At 43.1% G+C, this 18,325-nt stretch overlaps 1 protein-coding gene across 2 annotated transcripts in view; it reads left to right on the forward strand.

The window, feature by feature from the left end:
• ggps1 (geranylgeranyl diphosphate synthase 1) overlaps positions 1-18,325 on the forward strand; it is a 60,021-nt gene that overhangs the window by 15,511 nt on the left and 26,185 nt on the right. For both annotated transcript variants that reach the window (XM_078399115.1, XM_078399116.1), the window contains exon 2: positions 10,840-10,938. In XM_078399115.1, coding sequence (XP_078255241.1) covers positions 10,869-10,938 — 70 coding nt within the window. In that variant the 5' untranslated portion in view covers positions 10,840-10,868. The remainder of the gene's footprint in view (positions 1-10,839; positions 10,939-18,325) is intronic.

An 18,325-nucleotide genomic window follows, 5' to 3' on the forward strand; every position in this document is an offset into this window, starting at 1 on the left:
CATCTGCAGTTCCTTCCTGCCTACATTACTGTCCACTTCCACTGCGGTCAAATTGTCTGCTTTATATTTTCTCTGTTCATCTACTACTGCAACCCTTATCCTTCTTTGTTGCCAATTCCCTGCCACTGACCCTTTTATATTCTTACGCTTGTATTTAGTCAGCCATTTTGTTGTAATATGCACTTCAAAAAACCCTTTTGTTTCCAACAGCTTGTTTAGTTGGTACTTCCAAGAACTGTCAGATGCATTTATCTGTCCTCTAAGCAAATTGTGACCTCCAGTCTTGGTGTAATTTGCAAAGCATGCAATGACTGCACCAGTCGGTAATAAAGTTAAATGCAAACAAAATGAAATGTGATAGAAATCTAACATCATAAACATGCTAATGCAGCTGATGTGGCCTTGGTTGAAATTTGTGTTTTGTTTCTTGTTCCTCGGACAAGTGGGTACCTATTTTACAATTCTACATGAACATTTTCATGCAATTCAATCTATATTTTGTGACGTTATGTTAAAGTAATGCATGAAATAATCTGGCAAAGTTTCCCATAGTTGTATATAATTGGCAAAGTTGTATATAATTGCCAAGTTTTAGACTTGCCACAAGTGGGTAATATTGTATCTGCTGTCTCCATCCACTTGAGTTGCTCACTGCTTCTGTGGGGAAGAGAATGAAAACTTGTAAAAAAAAATTATGTAGACACGGAGAGTATTCATTTTCTTTCAGGATGTTTAACTTTTTTATGGTACCATAACATTTAAAAGGATTTTTGACAGGTACATGGACAGGTCACTGTACCTCCGTATGCGTGACAATAAACTAAACTGTAACTAACTGGATAGGAAAGATTTGGAGGATTATGGGCCAGACATGGGGAGATGGAACCTATGTAAATGGGTCATCTTGGTCAGCATGTACAAGTTGGGCTGAAGGGTCCATTTCTGTGCTGTATGAACTCTGACCCTAAAGCTGATGTTATGGCAAACAAGGTATAAATGCTTCTCCAAACAATTAGTTCCTATGGGCTAACCCACCTCTGCAGGCATCTTCTGCCATGTGGGATCTCAATTTGTGTCTGCATATCCGACTTGCAAAATGGGTTACCTGAGCATGTTTTTCCTTTCTATCTACCTTTCCCTGCATTTGCCAATTCATTTCCAATTTAATCAAACTGCTTTCTTGTTTGTGACTACAACAAATCACCTCAAATAAAGGTACTTGACCAGAGGCACAGCTTTATTAAGTCAGTCGCATCCAGTACAATGAAGTAACACTCAGAATAGACGGTCTGTTCTGAAACCTTGGATTTGTCCCCGAGGGACTGTGGTCTCTTATTTTGATGTGTTTACTGCAGCTTCTTGTTCTTTCTCTGTAATCCCATATTCTATATTATTTTTCTCTTTGAAATGACCTGACAACTTCTAGTTTCCCGGGATATTGTGACCCTGTTTCTTTCCTAATAAATATATTTCGTATTAGCATTCTGAACCATTTCCTTTTTGTGCTTATTTACTCTCGCACAAACAGAACACTGATTAAGTGCTGCATTTTGTTAGCATGTTCCTGGTAGGTTTAATTGACTTGTTCTGTCCCAGGTGATCTTACACCATTACACTACAATCTAAATTGGTGCCCTGGATCTCTCATCCTGCAAGTTGTAAACATCCTCCTATTTAAGCCCATTCGGTGCAGTTGGCATTAGTGTTTTACTTAACTGGTCATTGTGCTTTGCTTCTCCATTTTACAACATGTGGTATTGGTATTAAAATGTATTCTCTTTACAACCTTTGTTAATGATCATTACAAATGTTCTAGTGCAGCTATAATATAAGGCCATCACAAGCACTTTAAAACAACGTTATAGACTTAATGCATATTGGTATTTATTCACAACATGCTGGAGTAACTCAGCAGGTCAGGCAGCATCTCAGGAGAGAAGGAATAGGTGACGTTTCGGGTCGAAACCCTTCTTCAGATTTGTACCAGCATCTGCAGTTATTTTCTTACATTAATGCATATTGGTAACAAGTAATTCATCTTGGACTTGTTATAGCTTCTTTTGCTTTTTCTCTTTATCCTGACACTCAAAGCTAATTCTATGATCCTTGCTTTGGTACTGTAATACTTGCTGATTATAATGGGAACATGTGGAGCATTGACAGGGAATTCCCTCAGTGGGACTGGGCCAAGAACATTCTTTCCTCCTGAACAAATGACAATGATTGCTGATTTGATGTTGAAGACATTAGGAAAGAAAATTCACGCCATTGAATTATGCTGGAAATAAGCAAAGTGAAAAAGATCACAGATTTGGCACTGCTGCAGGAAACCAGCTTGAAGTATTTAAACTCCAAATTGGAAGATAACGTTTTGATATCTTGTGATATTCTTGTGGTCATAATGAGGAGTTCTCCACACTGCTGGATTTCAGAAGAAAACCTGGATTGCAGTCTGCTGGTGCAGCAATATGTTCACGGTCATTTGTTTGTGCTGCACCCTTTTTTTAGTTTTTAGAGATATACTGCGGGAACAGGCCCTTCGGCCCACTGAGTCCGCGCCGACCAGCGATCCCTGCATTAACACTTACATATACTAGGGACACTTTACACTTATACCAAGCCAATTAACCTACATACCCGTACGTCTTTAGAGTGAGATGAATCCGAAGACCTCGGAGAAAACCCATGGTCACGGTGAGAATGTACAAACTCCGTACAGATAGCACCCTTCTGGCTATCTGACACTGTAAGGCAACTACTCTACTGCTGTGCCGCCAGTTAATTAGGACCATTACTTGCTGGACTTCGTCAATCGTGACATCCAGTGGGAGTCCCAAAGATTATTTTCTCAACTGATCCTTTCCAATTGAAGTAGAACTACTTAAAACCTAGACGGCCTGTCCAAGGAAGTCGGTGAAGAATAAAGTTGAGAAATTGGCATTTTCTCTACTGAAGAAAAAAATGCTGGGTGTGTTGCCTAATTAAGGAAATTGCTAACAAGTAAATCTTCCCAAATACTCAATACAGTGCCTTAATGGCAAACCAAGAAAATAGCCCCCTGATGAGACAGTATTGAATTGTACATCAACAGAACGTTGATTATACTTTGGGGTGGTTAAGTGAAAAAGAAACTTCTAGAAATTCTAGTCGAGTTGGGAGCTTAATTGATTCATTGCTTCACTAGGATGCTGCACAGAGCTGTTGCTTCAGCTTCACTGACCTATTTTTGCTCCTGCTCTCCAGTGCTATCTGTGTGGAGTTTGCACATTCTCCCTGTGTCTGCTTTCAGTCTATTCCAGTTTTCTCCCATAAACCAAAAACCTAGTTGATGAATTGGCCATTGTAATTTGCCCTTATTGTAGTTGAGAGCAAAAGAGTACATAGGGTTGAGTTAGTGAGCATATAAAATAAAATGGATCACAGGGAAACAAGTGAGGATTTATGTGATTGCTCTGAGAGCTGGCAAAAACTTGATGGGTTATATGGCCTCGTCTCGTATAAGGGAAATATGAAATGATTTGTTGATGAAGACTCGCTGCTTTTTCTAAACTGATTTATTTGCACTGTTGCCCTGTTTGGAATGTTAAAAACAAAGGCAAGGATATTGTTCTGAAGGTGCAAATGTGCAATGAAGTTCTCAAGTACCAAATAACACGCAGGACCATTTGAACAATGACTTTTCTGATTTGTGCTCTATTGATTGTAATTTCCAGTTCATAGTCTATTTCCTTTGTGCAGTGTAACCCATCAGTCACTATTGACAGGTTTTAGAATTATTTTTGCTATTCTTAATCCCTTTCAATCTCAATCATTTCCAGCCTACATTCTGTGCAATTTATAGTCTGAATCTGTCATAGATTCACCCAGTGCACTGCACTCTCATTCTCCAATAAATTTCTGAGTATCCCTGTGACCATCTAATAATACAACATTTGTCTTTCATGAGATGCTGACTCGCATCAATTTTTCACTTTATATTCCCATTCTTTTTCCACTCACCTCCTCCCAAACCAACATTATTCATTGTTTTCAGATTTATATGGTACACTGGCTGAAATTACAAAACCAAGTATTAACCCGCTTCCTTGCATTTTCTCCAAGAAAGTATCTATTTGAATGCAACAAATGGCCCTAGCTGTTTTGCTGCCTTTTATGCGGGATAAAAAATTGCAGCAGCCAATTTAAGATTACACTTTGAGAATGAAGACATTTGTGCAGCCAGAATCTTTCTGATAATATAATTCCTAATGTATTTGAAATATTTTGAGTAAATAAGCAAATTAACATCATGCTTCAATATGATGGGATTCTTTCATCATCAGCATGTCAGTCATTTGGAAACTTGGCATATTTGAGTCTGCAAAGCAAACTGCCGAGAAGTTTGCATTCGTTACAGGATTTCTGTCTGATAAAGAAGAAAGACTTTTTTTCTGTAGCAGCTTTTTATTTGTTTCTGTGATCACCTCACAAAAGCACTTAATTGGCTCTTCAATTTTAAGAAAACATTCAATGTGCGGATCTCTAACTTTTTTCCTGGCTCTTACTTTAAATCGTTTCCATACCAACCCCCACTGCCCCAAGGCAAATTCCCCTTCAACTCTAGTTGATTGTATAGTTCAATATGAGCATACCTAGTGAGTTTTACTAACCCAGCCTCCTGGTGTCCAATCGAAGAGCTAGGTTTGGCTGGTGAATTATTAACTACTCTAAAAAACTAAAACACTGCACTCCTGGCTGAATCATTGGCCACAAAGCCTTCAATCCCCTCATCCAAATCATTAATACACAACATGAAGAGCAGCGGCCCCAGCACCGAGCCCTGCGGAATGCCGCTAGTCACTGGCAGTCAACCAAAAAAAAAACTCTTCATTGCCGCTCTTTGCCTTCTGCCATCCAGCCAACCTGGTATCCATGCTGACGTTTGATAACGTGGGCTCTCATCTTAGCAGCCTCCCATGTGGCACCTTATCAAAGGCTTTCTGAAAATCTAGGTCTACAACATCTACTGACTCTCCTTTGTCCTGCTATTTACTACTTCAAAGAATTCCACCAAATTTGTCAGGCAAGACCTCCCCTTTACAAAGCCATGCTGACTTTGGCAAATTTTATCGTGCACTTCTAAGTGCTCCGTAACCTCATCCTTTATAATGGCCTCTAAAATCTTACCAACCACCGAAGGCAAATTAACTGGCCTATAGTTCCCACTATTCTGCTTTACTCTGGTAATGTGCTGGTAAAGTATTAGCTTGCTGGAAAGTTGATCTGAACAAGCTTTTCAAAATTGAATTGTTTGAAACTTCAGATGCTGGTACAAATCGAAGGTATTTATTCACAAAATGCTGGAGTAACTCAGCAGGTCAGGCAGCATCTCAGGAGAGAAGGAATAGGTGATGTTTCGGGTCGAGACCCTTCTTCAGACTATGCAACACCTGTCCCTTTACCTCCCCCCTCAAATCCATCCAAGGACTCAAACAGTCTTTCCAGGTGAGACAGAGGTTCACCTACACCTCCTCCAACCTCATCTATTGTATCCGCTGCTCTAGATGTCAACTTCTTTACATCGGCGAAACCAAATGCAGGCTCGGCGATCGTTTCGCTCAACACCTTCGCTCAGTCCGCCTTAACCAACCTGATCTCCCGGTGGCTGAGCACTTCAACTCCCACTCCCAGTCTGACCTTTCTGTCATGGGCTTCCTCCAGTGCCATAGTGAGGCCCACTGTAAATTGTAGGAACAGCACCTCATATTTCGCTTGGGCAGCTTGCAGCCCAGCGGTATGAACATTGACCTCCAACTTTAAATAGTTCCTCTGTCCCTCTCTTCTCCTCCCCCTTCCCAGTTCTCCCTCTATCTCCCTGTCTCCACCTATATATTTCCTTTGTCCCGCCCCCTGACATCAATCTGAAGAAGGGTCTCGACCCGAAACATCATCCATTCCTTCTCTCCTGAGATGCTGCCTGACCTGCTGAGTTACTCTAGCATTTTGTGAATAAGTTGTTTGAAACTTAGTGCCATTTCCCCACAAAGAATAAAGCTGTGTTTCTATATTTAATGTAAAAAATGAACAAAGCAAAGATGGAGTTCCTTTACTTGGCAAGCAGTGCAATGTAGTTGCCTGTCTTGGGGTTCTGCTCGCTTTTTTCGTTAGTTTATTTAACCAATGTTAGTTTATTTGGATAGAAGGTCAGACATTGATTTATACAAATATGCTTGGTTAAATGCTTCTTTTGTTGAGAACTTGGATTTTTGGGGGAGTGGGCAAGAGATTGTTGTTTCTGAGCAAGAACCAATTCTTGAAGCCATTTCTGCAAAAATGTCTAACTGAGCTGGCAAACTTGTAAAATATGGCATCTTTTCTCCATCAGCTCTGTTTGAAGATAATTTAAAGTTGAGATTCGTATTAAATTTCAGTTACAGACAATGTAAAATATTATTTTCCTTGCTTTCATGTTAAAAGGTCATATTCTACCCTAATTCATGCACTTTATCTCAGTTTGGACCAAAGGTTCAAAAAGCACAATGTTATCATAATACATATATAAAATCCAAAAAGGGGATGTGCTAAACTGAAATTGTTTTCAAAACTTGTATTTCTAAAAGTGAATTGTTTGTAAATCACTTTCCCTCGTATTCCATACATCTTTTCTGTTTGAATTTCGTTTGGTTGTTGCTTCATGCTACCATTTTTAGTAGTGTTTGTATTTGCCTCTCATAACTTTCCAACAAAGCAAATTTACAACAAAAAACAAGGAATGCCACATTTGACATCCAAGATTCCTTTGAGAAGGAAGGAACTGTAGATGTTGGTTTATACCGAAGATAGATGCAAAATGCTGGAGTAACTTTGCAGGACAGGCAGCATCTCTGGAGAGAAGGGATGGGTCTTGCGTCGAGACCCTTCAACTTTGATCCCAGTCTGACTGTCCTCCAGATTATATTTTACATTGTATGCCTTGTTGTCCCCATTCCCCTAGCTAACAATGATCTATTCTACATTTTCCTTGAGCTTCGTCCCCTTTAATCACTCGTTTTTCACACCTTGCCCTTCCATACCTCACGTTCCCCTCTGCCCTGTCTGAAGAAGGGTCTCGACCTGAAACGTCACTCATTCCTTCTATCCATAGATGGTGCCTGTCCTGCTGAGTTACTCCAGCATTTTGTATCTATCTTTGGTGTAGACCGGCATCTTCAGTTCCTTCCTACACAATGAATACTGATATGTGGGCTCCCAACTTCCCTTTTCTTAAATCAACGGTTAGTTTATAAACTTTGAGATAAAGCTGCTACTTGCCAGTTTTAACAATGTAATTCTAGCAGCTTCGTAGCTGGGAGAAAACAAAACTTTTCTGACCAAATTGGGGCACTGTTTCAACAATGGAGTACAATAGTGCAAGACATGGTGTAGGCTCCATGAATTGTTGAAGCATAAAGTTGTTAAGACTCGGGCAATGGTCCAAACAGCCGCCTTTTCTGTTTGATCTGAGGAGCAATTCTTTCAGTTCCATTGCACTGCTCTTTCCCATAGACCTACAAATTATTCATTTGTCTCTCCAATTCCTTTCAGAATGCACTGATTCTGTTTCTGCTGCAATGCTGTGAATTCCAGAACCTCAGTCAGCCCCTTGGCATTTTCCCAAAATTCGTTCTGTCGCTGGTTCTTTGTCTTCTTCCCTCTACTTACTCTGTCTAATCAAATTTTGTAAATCACCAATATTCTTTCAAATTCCAAGAAAAACAACCTTGCCTGTAATCTTGCAGCTGAAAATGCTCATCTCCACAAAATGTTTTCTGTGTCCTCGATGACCCATTTTAATGTTACTGAAGTGGAGCAACAAAAATTGTATGCAGGGCCTAAAGGGCCTGTCCCACTTTAGCGATTTTTAAGGCAACTGCCGGCGACTAGGCTGTCGCGGGCATCGTCGTGAGTAGTAGCGGCACGGTAGCGCAGCGGTAGAGTTGCTGCTTTACAGCGAATGCAGCGCCGGAGACTCAGGTTCGATCCTGACTACGGGTGCTGCACTGTAAGGAGTTTGTACGTTCTCCCCGTGACCTACGTGGGTTTTCTCCGAGATCTTCGGTTTCCTCCCACACCCCAAAGACGTACAGGTATGTAGGTTAATTGGCTGGGTAAATGTAAAAAATTGTCTCTAGTGGGTGTAGGGTAGTGTTAATGTACGGGGATCGCTGGGCGGCACGGACTTGGTGGGCCGAAAAGGCCTGTTTCCGGCTGTATATATATGATATGATAGTCTCCAATGAATTGTAGCTTTTTTCGGGTCGCTGCGGAATTTTCTCCCTGCTCAAATTTTCGACGACAGCTGGCTTGACGCCAATGATCGTAGGCTGTCGTGGGTGCTGTCGTAGGTTGTCGCCAGGTGTCTTTGGTTGTCGCTGATCCACCTTTTATAAGAATTTTGTTTGTTTGAATAAAGTAGATTTTGGATATTTTGACCAAAGATTGATGTTTGAAGTTATTGTATTTCAGAGTAGTTTCTCGTGGCATCTCTTTCAAATATTTAAATTTCATTTATTTTGACCAATAAAACAAACACAAACACAAGCATTGCACTGCATTGAAAAGTGAACTATTTTCATTTATTTTGACATTGCACTGCATTGGGTCTCTTCAGGGACAAGGGCTTCAACCACACAGACCTCTTCTTGGGCTTCTTCTTCCCCATTCTTCTTGTCCTTCTGTCTTGCAGAATTTTAAGCATGAAGGCTGCTGCAAGCAGCAGGGCTTGCATTTGATGTAAGAGCAATGCCATCATATGTTGCTTCCTGGCAGTCATGATGCTGAATGATCGGAGACCCTACCCAAACCCATTTTTGCGCCCAAATTATGTGAAATGGCTACTGTTGTCATCAGTTCTGACCTGACAGGGTCGTAGCTTGTCGAGGGTGGAGATAGGTTGACTTCGGTTGTCGTAGCTTGTCGCTGTCGTAGGTGGACGTCCTAGGTCGCGACGACTGGGTCGCCGGTTGTCGTTGCCTAGGTGGTAGGTTGTTGTAGCTTGTCGTAGGGGGAGTTGTAGACATAGTCATCGGGTTAAAAAAATTGAAGGTTTTTCGGCCATCTGCTGTGACTTTGGCAGTCGTCTTAAAAATCGCCGAAGTGGGACAGGCCCTTAAGTGCTAGCCCATCCAGTGTTTTGTATCTGCTCAATGTGTCTCTTGCATTATTTCTGTTTATATATATATCTCAGGATCTCATTGTTTTACTACTGCTCTTAACATGCCTTTCAACTTTCAAGGATAAAATACATGTAAATCAGTCCTTCTATTCCTGTCCATCTTTTAAAACTATGCCATTTAGTTTATTGTGTTTCATTGTACCAAGATACTTTGCTTAACACTTGTGTATTTTGTTTCATCTGCATTTTATGTGCTCATTCAACCCAAACCATTATCATACACCACAATAAAGCAGTTGACCAAGACCACTGGAAACTCCAGACTACCAACATTGAAAAACACCTAATTTACTACTCTGCTTTCAACCTGAGCCAATTTCCTTTCTATACTGCTTGGGCCCCTTTAATTACATGGACCTCAATTGCATGGGCTTTCAGAAATGCTTTCTTAATTTTACAATTCATTGCATTCATTCCATGAAACAACTTTCTGAAAAAAGTTTACTTGGGTTGGTCAAATTTGGTTGTCTTATGTGATGTACGTGGATGCTGCATGTCTTTGTTTTTCATTCACATTTTGGAGGTAGGCTTTAAATAGGGAGCAGTTAAGGATAATTAATGCCAAGGTATGGTGTGAGCATGGATTTGCCACAGATATAAGCCTTTGTTTTATTTTGTTGGGGAAATGAAGTTCTGAACACTTGGCTGTTGAGATTTGTCTCAAATGATGAAATCAACCTTGGTGGATGGCATGCTTATTAGTAGTAATGGAAGATGAAAATGAATATTGTTCCCTGTTCACAGCTCATAAATAATCCCATAAAAATGCCAGCAGTCTCTGACCCAACATAGGAAATGTTGGCATACCAACTGATGTCACGCTAAAGATGGGAGAAGTGATCCTCTGCCCCAACCACAGCTGCTACTGAAAAATCAAATTCATACTTGTAGGTGATTGCTGGTGTGAACCACATTAGAACCCTGTGAAATTTGTAAAGAGTGGTGTGGTTCTGAAACATATTTGAAATTTTATCCAAGGTTTATGTCAGAATCTGGATTAACACTTCAATGCAATTGATTTAATCAGCTGAGCATGTCTTGGTCATGTATGCAAACTAAGGTTTGACATTGCGTAAGACTGCTAGACTGGAATGTCATACATCTGTTTTGGACCATTTTATTATTTTAAACCTGTTGTCTTGATTACTCAGAGAATAGAATATTTAGTGTTGTTGACATGCCTGGTATTCTAGGCAAAACATTTTCTAGCTTCATATTCAGCATAAATCTAATTCCAAATTGTATATCAGGCATTAAAGCTGCAAAAATGACATCATTTTATCTTGATCCTCAAGCAATCTCAAATTGCACAATATTCTCTGGACATTTTAAAGTTTAGTGTGAAAATTTGGCCCATCCCAGTTTTGCTGTTCCTCTGTAGTATGTGAGGGCAGCAGTAATATTCTATTTTCATTACAGCTGATGCCAATAAAGGCATATAATAATCCACATTTTTCTGGAGGCTTGACAAGTTATTTGGTCTTTAATTAATCGCATTTTGCAGCCAAGTTGTGTTCATGCAACTGAAACTAATTTAAAACAATTTCTCTCTTGGAAGAAATATTAATAGCAGTTCTATTACAACATGTTAATGTAGCAGTTCTATTACAACATGTTAATGTTTTGTCTACAAATATTTGTTACAGATTTGCATTTGTCCCAACAACTGAGAACCATGGAGAATAAAAAAGGAACTTCTGAACAGATCCTACTAGAGCCTTACCATTATGTGCTTCAGTTACCAGGTAATGTTTTTTATGATTCCCTTGGGAGGGAGGGGTAGTCAACTGTTTTTATTTTGAAAGGCATTTGCTGCAATAATATTGCATTCTGACATTTTGCTTGATTCTTGCCATTTATTCTTGGGAAGAGGGTACTGCTGGCATTTGTTGCCTATAAGTGCTTTGATGTGCCAGAGAGGCTTGCTCAACCCCTTGGGGGTAGTTAAGACATCCACATTGACATGGGCTGTAAAATGTATGTGCCCTGACAGATTAAGGATGCAGGGTTTCCAACCTGGAGTAAGATATTGTGAATCTTTGCAAATGCAAACCAACACATCAAGTCTGCAGATCCTCAGTCGCAGCACTTGTCTTTCTTGCGGGAAGGTGGCTGTATTGGTGGGATGGCTTGTTGATTGCAGATGTTTGACATGGAAACCCTTGGATTGTTTTCCAGCTGTGAGCTTTGGATAGTGCAAAGTGCAGCAGACTTGTTGTTGGGTACAAGTAGTGCATGTTGCAGCTACAAACTATTTTCATCTTTTTTAGTTTATTATTGTCACGTGCACCGAGGTAGAGTGAAAAAGCTTTGGTTTGCGTGCTTTCCAGTCAAAGAAAAGACTATACATGAATACACTCAAAGATAGCTGATCCTCTTCTGAGACCAGCACGCAAAGAGTCTGGCAACATTGTGGGCTAACGTCCTTCATTTTGTTTAAACTGAATTTGTAAAATCTAATGGCCCTTAACAAATCTGGTTGCTGGTCCTGTAACACAAACCAGTACCTTCATTTGGCAGTTGATTATCACTAGGTTATAATATTATTAATATCACTAGTAAGTGAGCACCATCTGATTATTGTCAGACTGGCTGAATTGACAACACATGCTCCTGAGTCCATAGTTGGAGGTTCAAGTCCATCCTCGGATTTAAGCACAAAATGACACTTGGCATTTGCGTTTGTTTTTGATGCATTGGATCAAGACTACATGTATTTAGATGATATAAGATTCCATCACAATTTCGAGGAAGAGCAAGCAATTTACTCAGTATTTTGCCTTCTGCCAAGATCACCAAAAGTGGCTGTTAATCTGATTCCTCTTTGTGGGATAAAAAGGAAATGCAGATCATGGTTTGTACCAAAGGTAGACACAAAGTCCTGCAGTAACTTAGCCGGTTGGGCAGCATCTCTGGAGAAAATAGATGGGTGACGTTTCGGGTTGGGACCTTTTTCACTCTGAAGGGCCCTGAGCTGAAACGTCACCTATCCATTTTCTCCTGAGATGCTTCCTGCCCTGCTGAGTAACTCGAGCATTTTGACTATCCTGTTTGTGGGAGTTTTCTTGACACATCTTTGCATTTCTTGCAACAGTGACTACATGTTTGGAAAAACTATTCAATTACAATTGCTTGTTAAGAACTTTGGGATCTGAAGTTGTGAAAATCATTATGTAGATAGATATTGTTTTTTTAAATAGCTGAAACTGCAGTGTTAATGGAGTCTTAACTCTTTTGAATAATAAACTGATTTATTTGCTCTATTCATGGGGAAAAAACAGATGGATTTTATCTATTGTCCGAGCTAAACTGTAATAACCTAATTATAACCAATATTAGGCCCCTTTAAATCCATACTATAAGCAAAATGGCTGCTGTACTCACCTTCATTTTTTTAATCAATGGGCTCAAGTCTTGTTTGACATGTGCAAAACCATTTGAAAAAACGCATCGCCAAAAACATGAAGATAATACTATCATTATTACAGAAGTTTTCAAATCGCTCATTTAAGTACCAAAATTGCATATTGATTTATAAAATTGTTACCTGGAGTATTCAAATGCTTTAATGTCATTATAGATTTGACTCTCACAGCTTCAAGTTTCCCTGATTTGTGGTCACCTTTCAATGAGTTGGATTTTAATCATGGGTACATTCAACATATTCATCTTTTTAAACTCTCTGGCAAGTCGAGTTATTTGCTACCCTTTACTTTCAAGGTTGAATGACCCTTTACAAAATAAAGATAGAAATTGCCAGGAATAGTCATTTTGGACAGCCTTGCGAAGTAGGGGAGAGGGTTGACAGTTTGGATCTTGAATTTTGATACAAAATCTTTACAGACACTGACCAAAGTATTTCAATAATTTCTCGTTTTCAGGTTTGTCATCAACAGTACTTTGCTTATGTACTAAACTTATTTTTGAATTTAGAGCATTGGTGTAGCACCCTCTCCTCCCCCACTCACCCCCCCCCTCTTTCTCTTCCTTCTCCTCTCCCCCCCACCCCCCCAGGGTTGCCTCTCCTGCATTGGTGCAGCACCCTCTCCTCCCCCACCCTCTCCTCCCCCACCCTCTCCTCACCATCACCGCCGCTGCTGATGCTGCCCCCTTTGCCCTTGGCCCACCTCAGGCTCGCAGTTACCCGGTCACGTCCAGGCCCAGGCTCCGGCTGCTTCCCCCGGCGCCAGGCCAGGCTCTCCCGCCCCCAAGAGGCAGGCGGCTGAACCCTGCTCAATGGGCCCTAACTGCGCAGGCGGGGACGCGTTTGTTCTGCGCACGTGTGGATGCGGCGGCCATCTTACATAAGTACCAGATCAACGGAGCCCCAACCGCTGATGTGCGGTTTTTTAAACTTTAAAATGTGAATAACTTAAAAAATATAACACCGATTTCAATTAAACTTCTTCCATAGGACCACGGGACGACGGTGAGTAAGGTGGGCCTAAAATTGTTGCGCTATCGTGTACCGTTTTGGCTATAGTTCAGAAACAAATGAACAAATGAGAGATTTAGTATATAGATAGATAGCAGCTACATAACATAACATAACATAACAACACTTTATTGTCACTCGGCACAACACCGAGCGAAATTTCAGCAGTCACACAAAATACAGCAAAAAAGAAAAGAACACAGGACACCCGACCCCAACACAAACATCCATCACAGTGACTCCAAACACCCCCTCACTGTGATGGAGGCAACAAAACTTCCCCTCTCTTCCCCCCGCACCCACGGACAGGCAGCTCGACCCCTACCGAGGCAAACGACACGCACAGCCCCCGCAAGGGGATGGAAGGCCCCCCGGCCGAGCCGCCCAGGGCACTGAAACGTCCCGCGGCCACACCGGGCGATGTTAAGTCCAGCGGCCGAGCCGCACCGGGCACTGAAACGTCCCGCGGCCGAGCCTCACCGGGCACTGAAACGTCCCGCGGCCACACCGGGCGATGTTAAGTCCAGCGGCCAAGCCTCACCGGGCATTGAAACGTCCCGCGGCCGAGCCGCACCGGGCACTGAAACGTCCCGCGGCCGAGCCTCACCGGGCACTGAAACGTCCCGCGGCCGAGCCTCACCGGGCACTGAAACGTCCCGCGGCCGAGCTGCGCCGGCAATGTTAAGGCCCGCAGCCGAGCCGCACCGGGCACTGAAACGTCCCGCGGCCGAGCCGCACCGGGCACTGAAACGTCCCGCGGCCGAGCCTCACCGGGCATTGACACGTCCCGCGGCCGAGCCGCACCGGGCACTGAAACGTCCCGCGGCCGAGCCTCACCGGGCATTGACACGTCCCGCGGCCGAGCCGCACCGGGCACTGAAACGTCCCGCGGCCGCACCGGGCGATGTTAAGTCCAGCGGCCGAGCCGCACCGGGCACTGAAACGTCCCGCGGCCGAGCTGCGCCGGCAATGTTAAGGCCCGCAGCCGAGCCGCGCCCCGGGGAAGAGACCTAATAAAAGAAAGGTTTCCCCCCGCCCCACCCCCCCCACCCCACCCCACACCCCCCCACCCCACCCCACACCCCCACCACACATACACAGCCAAAAACAGAAACAAAAACCATCCCAACACCGACACAAACAAAAAAAAAAGAAAAAAAGACAACAGACTGCCAGAGAGCCGCAGCCGTTAGGCGCAGCCAACTCCTCCCAACATGTATATGTGCACATAGTTCAATGATTATTTCTAACAATATAATGCTACTTGATCCACTGAGTATCTTCAGCATTTTGTCTGCCTACAGCATCTGCAGTCTCGGGTTTCCATGGGTACTATCAGACCTTTCTAGATTCCTTTGGGAAAGCTGTAACTCTGTTCTTGCCTCTGAAATTGGCTAAAATTAGGTCGGGCAAGGAGGCAAATATGTCCCTGGTTGGGGAAAGTCTAGTTATTGCAGTGAGAGCTGAATTATGGATTTTCACTTAAATTGTACTGTATGGTTAAGCTTTTACAACGTAAAATTCTAAACTAAAATTTCAGCTCCAAAAACTCAACTAATTTTTGAAGTGTGCCACATTTACTAATGAATTTAAAAACACTCGCATTTATTATATTGAATGGGTGACGTTTCGGGTTGAGACCCTTCTTCATACTGATGTCAGGGGAGGGGGCGGGACAAAGATAGGATATAGTTGGAGACAGGAAGACTAGGAAGGGGGAGGGGAAAGAGAGGGGCAGAGGAACTATCTGAAGTTAGAGAAATCAATGTTCATACTGCTGGGGTGTAAGCTGCCCAAGCGAAATATGAGATGCTGTTCCTCCAATTTGCAGTGGGCCTCACTATGACAATGGAGGAGGCCCATGACAAAGGTCAGACTGGGAGTGGGAGGGGGAGTTGAAGTGCTGAGCCACCGAAAGATCAGGTTAGTTAAGGTGGACTGAGCGAAGGTGTTGAGCGAAACGATCGCGAGCCTGCGTTTGGTCTCGCTGATGTAGAGAAGTTGACATCTGGAACAGCGGATACAATAGATGAGGTTGGAGGAGGTGCCGGTGAACCTCTGCCTCACCTGGAAAGACTTTGGGTCCTTGGATGGAGTCGAGGGGGAGGTAAAGGGACAGGTGTTGCATCTCCTGCGGTTGCAGGGGAAATACCTGGGGTGGGGGTGGTTTGGGTGGGAAGGGACGAGTGGACCATGGAGTTATGGAGGGGACGGTCTCTGCGGAAAGCAGAAAGAGGAGGAGATGGGAAGATGTGGCCAGTAGTGGTATCACGTTGGAGGTGACGGAAATGTTGGAGAATAGTTTGTTGTATACGCTGGCTAATGGGGTGGAAGGTGAGGACAAGGGGGACTCTATCCTTGTTATGAATGGGGAGAGGGGGAGCAAGAGCGGAGCTGCGGGATATAGAGGAGGCCCTAGTGAGTGCTTCATCTATAATGGAAGAGGGGAAGCCCCATTTTCTAAAGAATGAGTATATCTCTGATGCCCTATTATGAAACACCTCATCCTGGGCGCAAGTGCGGCGTAGACGGAGGAATTGGGAGTAGGGGATTGACTTTTTACAGGAGACAGGGTGGGAAGAAGTGTAGTCGAGATAGCTAATGGGATAATAGGAGTCAATAGGTTTGTAGTAGATGTCGGTCACTAGACTGTCTCCTGTGATGGAGATGGTGACATCCAGAAATGGTAGGGAGATGTCGGAGATGGTCCAAGTATATTTGAGAGCAGGATGGAAGTTAGTGGTGACATTTCTGAAGTCAGTGAGTTCTGCATGGGTAGAAGAGGTAGCACCAATGCAGTCGTCAATGTAGCGGAGGTAGAGTTTGGGGATGGGGCCAGTGTACGCCTGGAACAGGGATTGTTCAACGAACCCGACAAAGCGGCAGGCATATCTAGGGCCCATGCGAGTGCCCATAGCCACGCCTCGGATTTGGAGGAAGTGTGAGGAGTCAAAGAAGTTGCTGAGGGTAAGAACCAGCTCTGCTAGGCGGAGGAGAGTGTTGGTAGATGGAGATTGGCTGATTTTACGGTCAAGGAAGAAACGGAGGTCTTCAAGACCATCCTTGTAGGGGATGGAGGTGTAGAGTGACTGGACATCCATGGTAAAGATGAGGGAGTGGGGGCCTGGAAACCGGAAGTTATTGAGGAGACGGAGAACATTTGAGGTGTCTTGGACATAGGTGGGGAGGGATTTGACCAGGGGGGGATAGGATGGAGTCGAGGTAGGTGGAAATTAATTCGGTGGGACATGAACAGGCAGAAACAATGGGTCTGCCAGGACAGTTCTGTTTGTGGATTTTAGGGAGAAGTTAAAATCGGGCCGTGTGGGGCTGGAGAACGATAAGTTTGGAGGCATTAGAGGGCAGAGCGCTGGAATTGGTGCGATCAGTGACAGTGTTGGTGATTAAGGTCTGGTGCTCGCCAGTGGGGTCATGGTCCAAGGATAAGTAGGAGGAGGTGTCTGAGAGTTGTCGTCTGGCCTCAGTCTGGAAGAGGTCAGCGCACGAGACTACCACGGCACCTCCCTTGTCAGCAGGTTTGATAACTGTTTTGGGTCGAGATAAATAATTATCTCAACCCGAAACGTCACCCATTCCTTATCTCCTGAGATGCTGCCTGACCCGCTGAGTTACTCCAGCATTTTGTGATGCCTTCGATGTGCAGTTATTTTCCTACGATACTCAAACAGATCATCAAAAGCTTGGCCGTAGTTTTGTGCAGTAAAAGATGAGACAATGTCTTTGTGAGGTGATTCTAGAATTTGGATCTTTACACCTAATGGGGATAAGTACTGGTGGTGTAGTAATTTTTAATTTGTAAGCAAAAGGTCGGCATTGGAAGGTTGCAGATATGAAGGTTGCATCATTGAGGTTACACAGCATGCATGCTGAGAAACTGCAGAGGTCGGTAGATGTAATGGTGATGTGTGAACAGAACTTGTGTGATTTAAAGAACAACTTTGAATAAGCATATCATTATATCGGCAACAAATTGGGAGACTACCCAAGACAGGTGTTGCATCTCCTGCGGTTGCAGGGGAAATACCTGGGGAGGGGGTGGTTTGGGTGGGAAGGTACGAGTGGACCAGGGAGTTATGGAGGGGACGGTCTCTCTGCGGAAAGCAGAAAGGGGAGGAGACTGCAATGGACTAAGAGATGTATGGACGAGACTTTTGCGTGCAGGTTATCCAAAGCAGGGATGGAGCCTAGGTTGTATTGTAGCCTCCCAAATTATTGCCCATCTTCAGTGAATCATTGTTCGAATTCTTCCAGTTGGGTTTCTGCCTGTTGAATTTGGAAATAGTCCTGATCAAAATTACAAATAATAGTTAATGTGATTGTGAGAGAAGTTATTTTAGATATTTCAGTGCACAGTTAACCACACCATCCTCTTGTCATCACCTATCTTCATCGGATTGTGGAATTGACAATATCTGTTCCATTTTTATCCATTCATAGCCAGAGAATCTTGAGCATTGGCTTCTTGTATTCTCTGCACAAAACCATGACTCATGTCTCCAAAGATTATCCTAGTTTTTATTTCTCTCAATCATGTGCTCTTTCCTCCATTTAATGGCATCTCCACTTACCACCTTCCACCCAGTTGAGCATTATCCAGACTGATGGCAGACACGTGTACCTTATTTTATCTCCTAACTGTTCCACTGACCCCAAATTGTCAGATTATTTGACATCAA

Source organism: Rhinoraja longicauda, chromosome 5 (assembly GCF_053455715.1).
Source record: "Rhinoraja longicauda isolate Sanriku21f chromosome 5, sRhiLon1.1, whole genome shotgun sequence".
Taxonomy (NCBI): domain Eukaryota; kingdom Metazoa; phylum Chordata; class Chondrichthyes; order Rajiformes; family Arhynchobatidae; genus Rhinoraja; species Rhinoraja longicauda.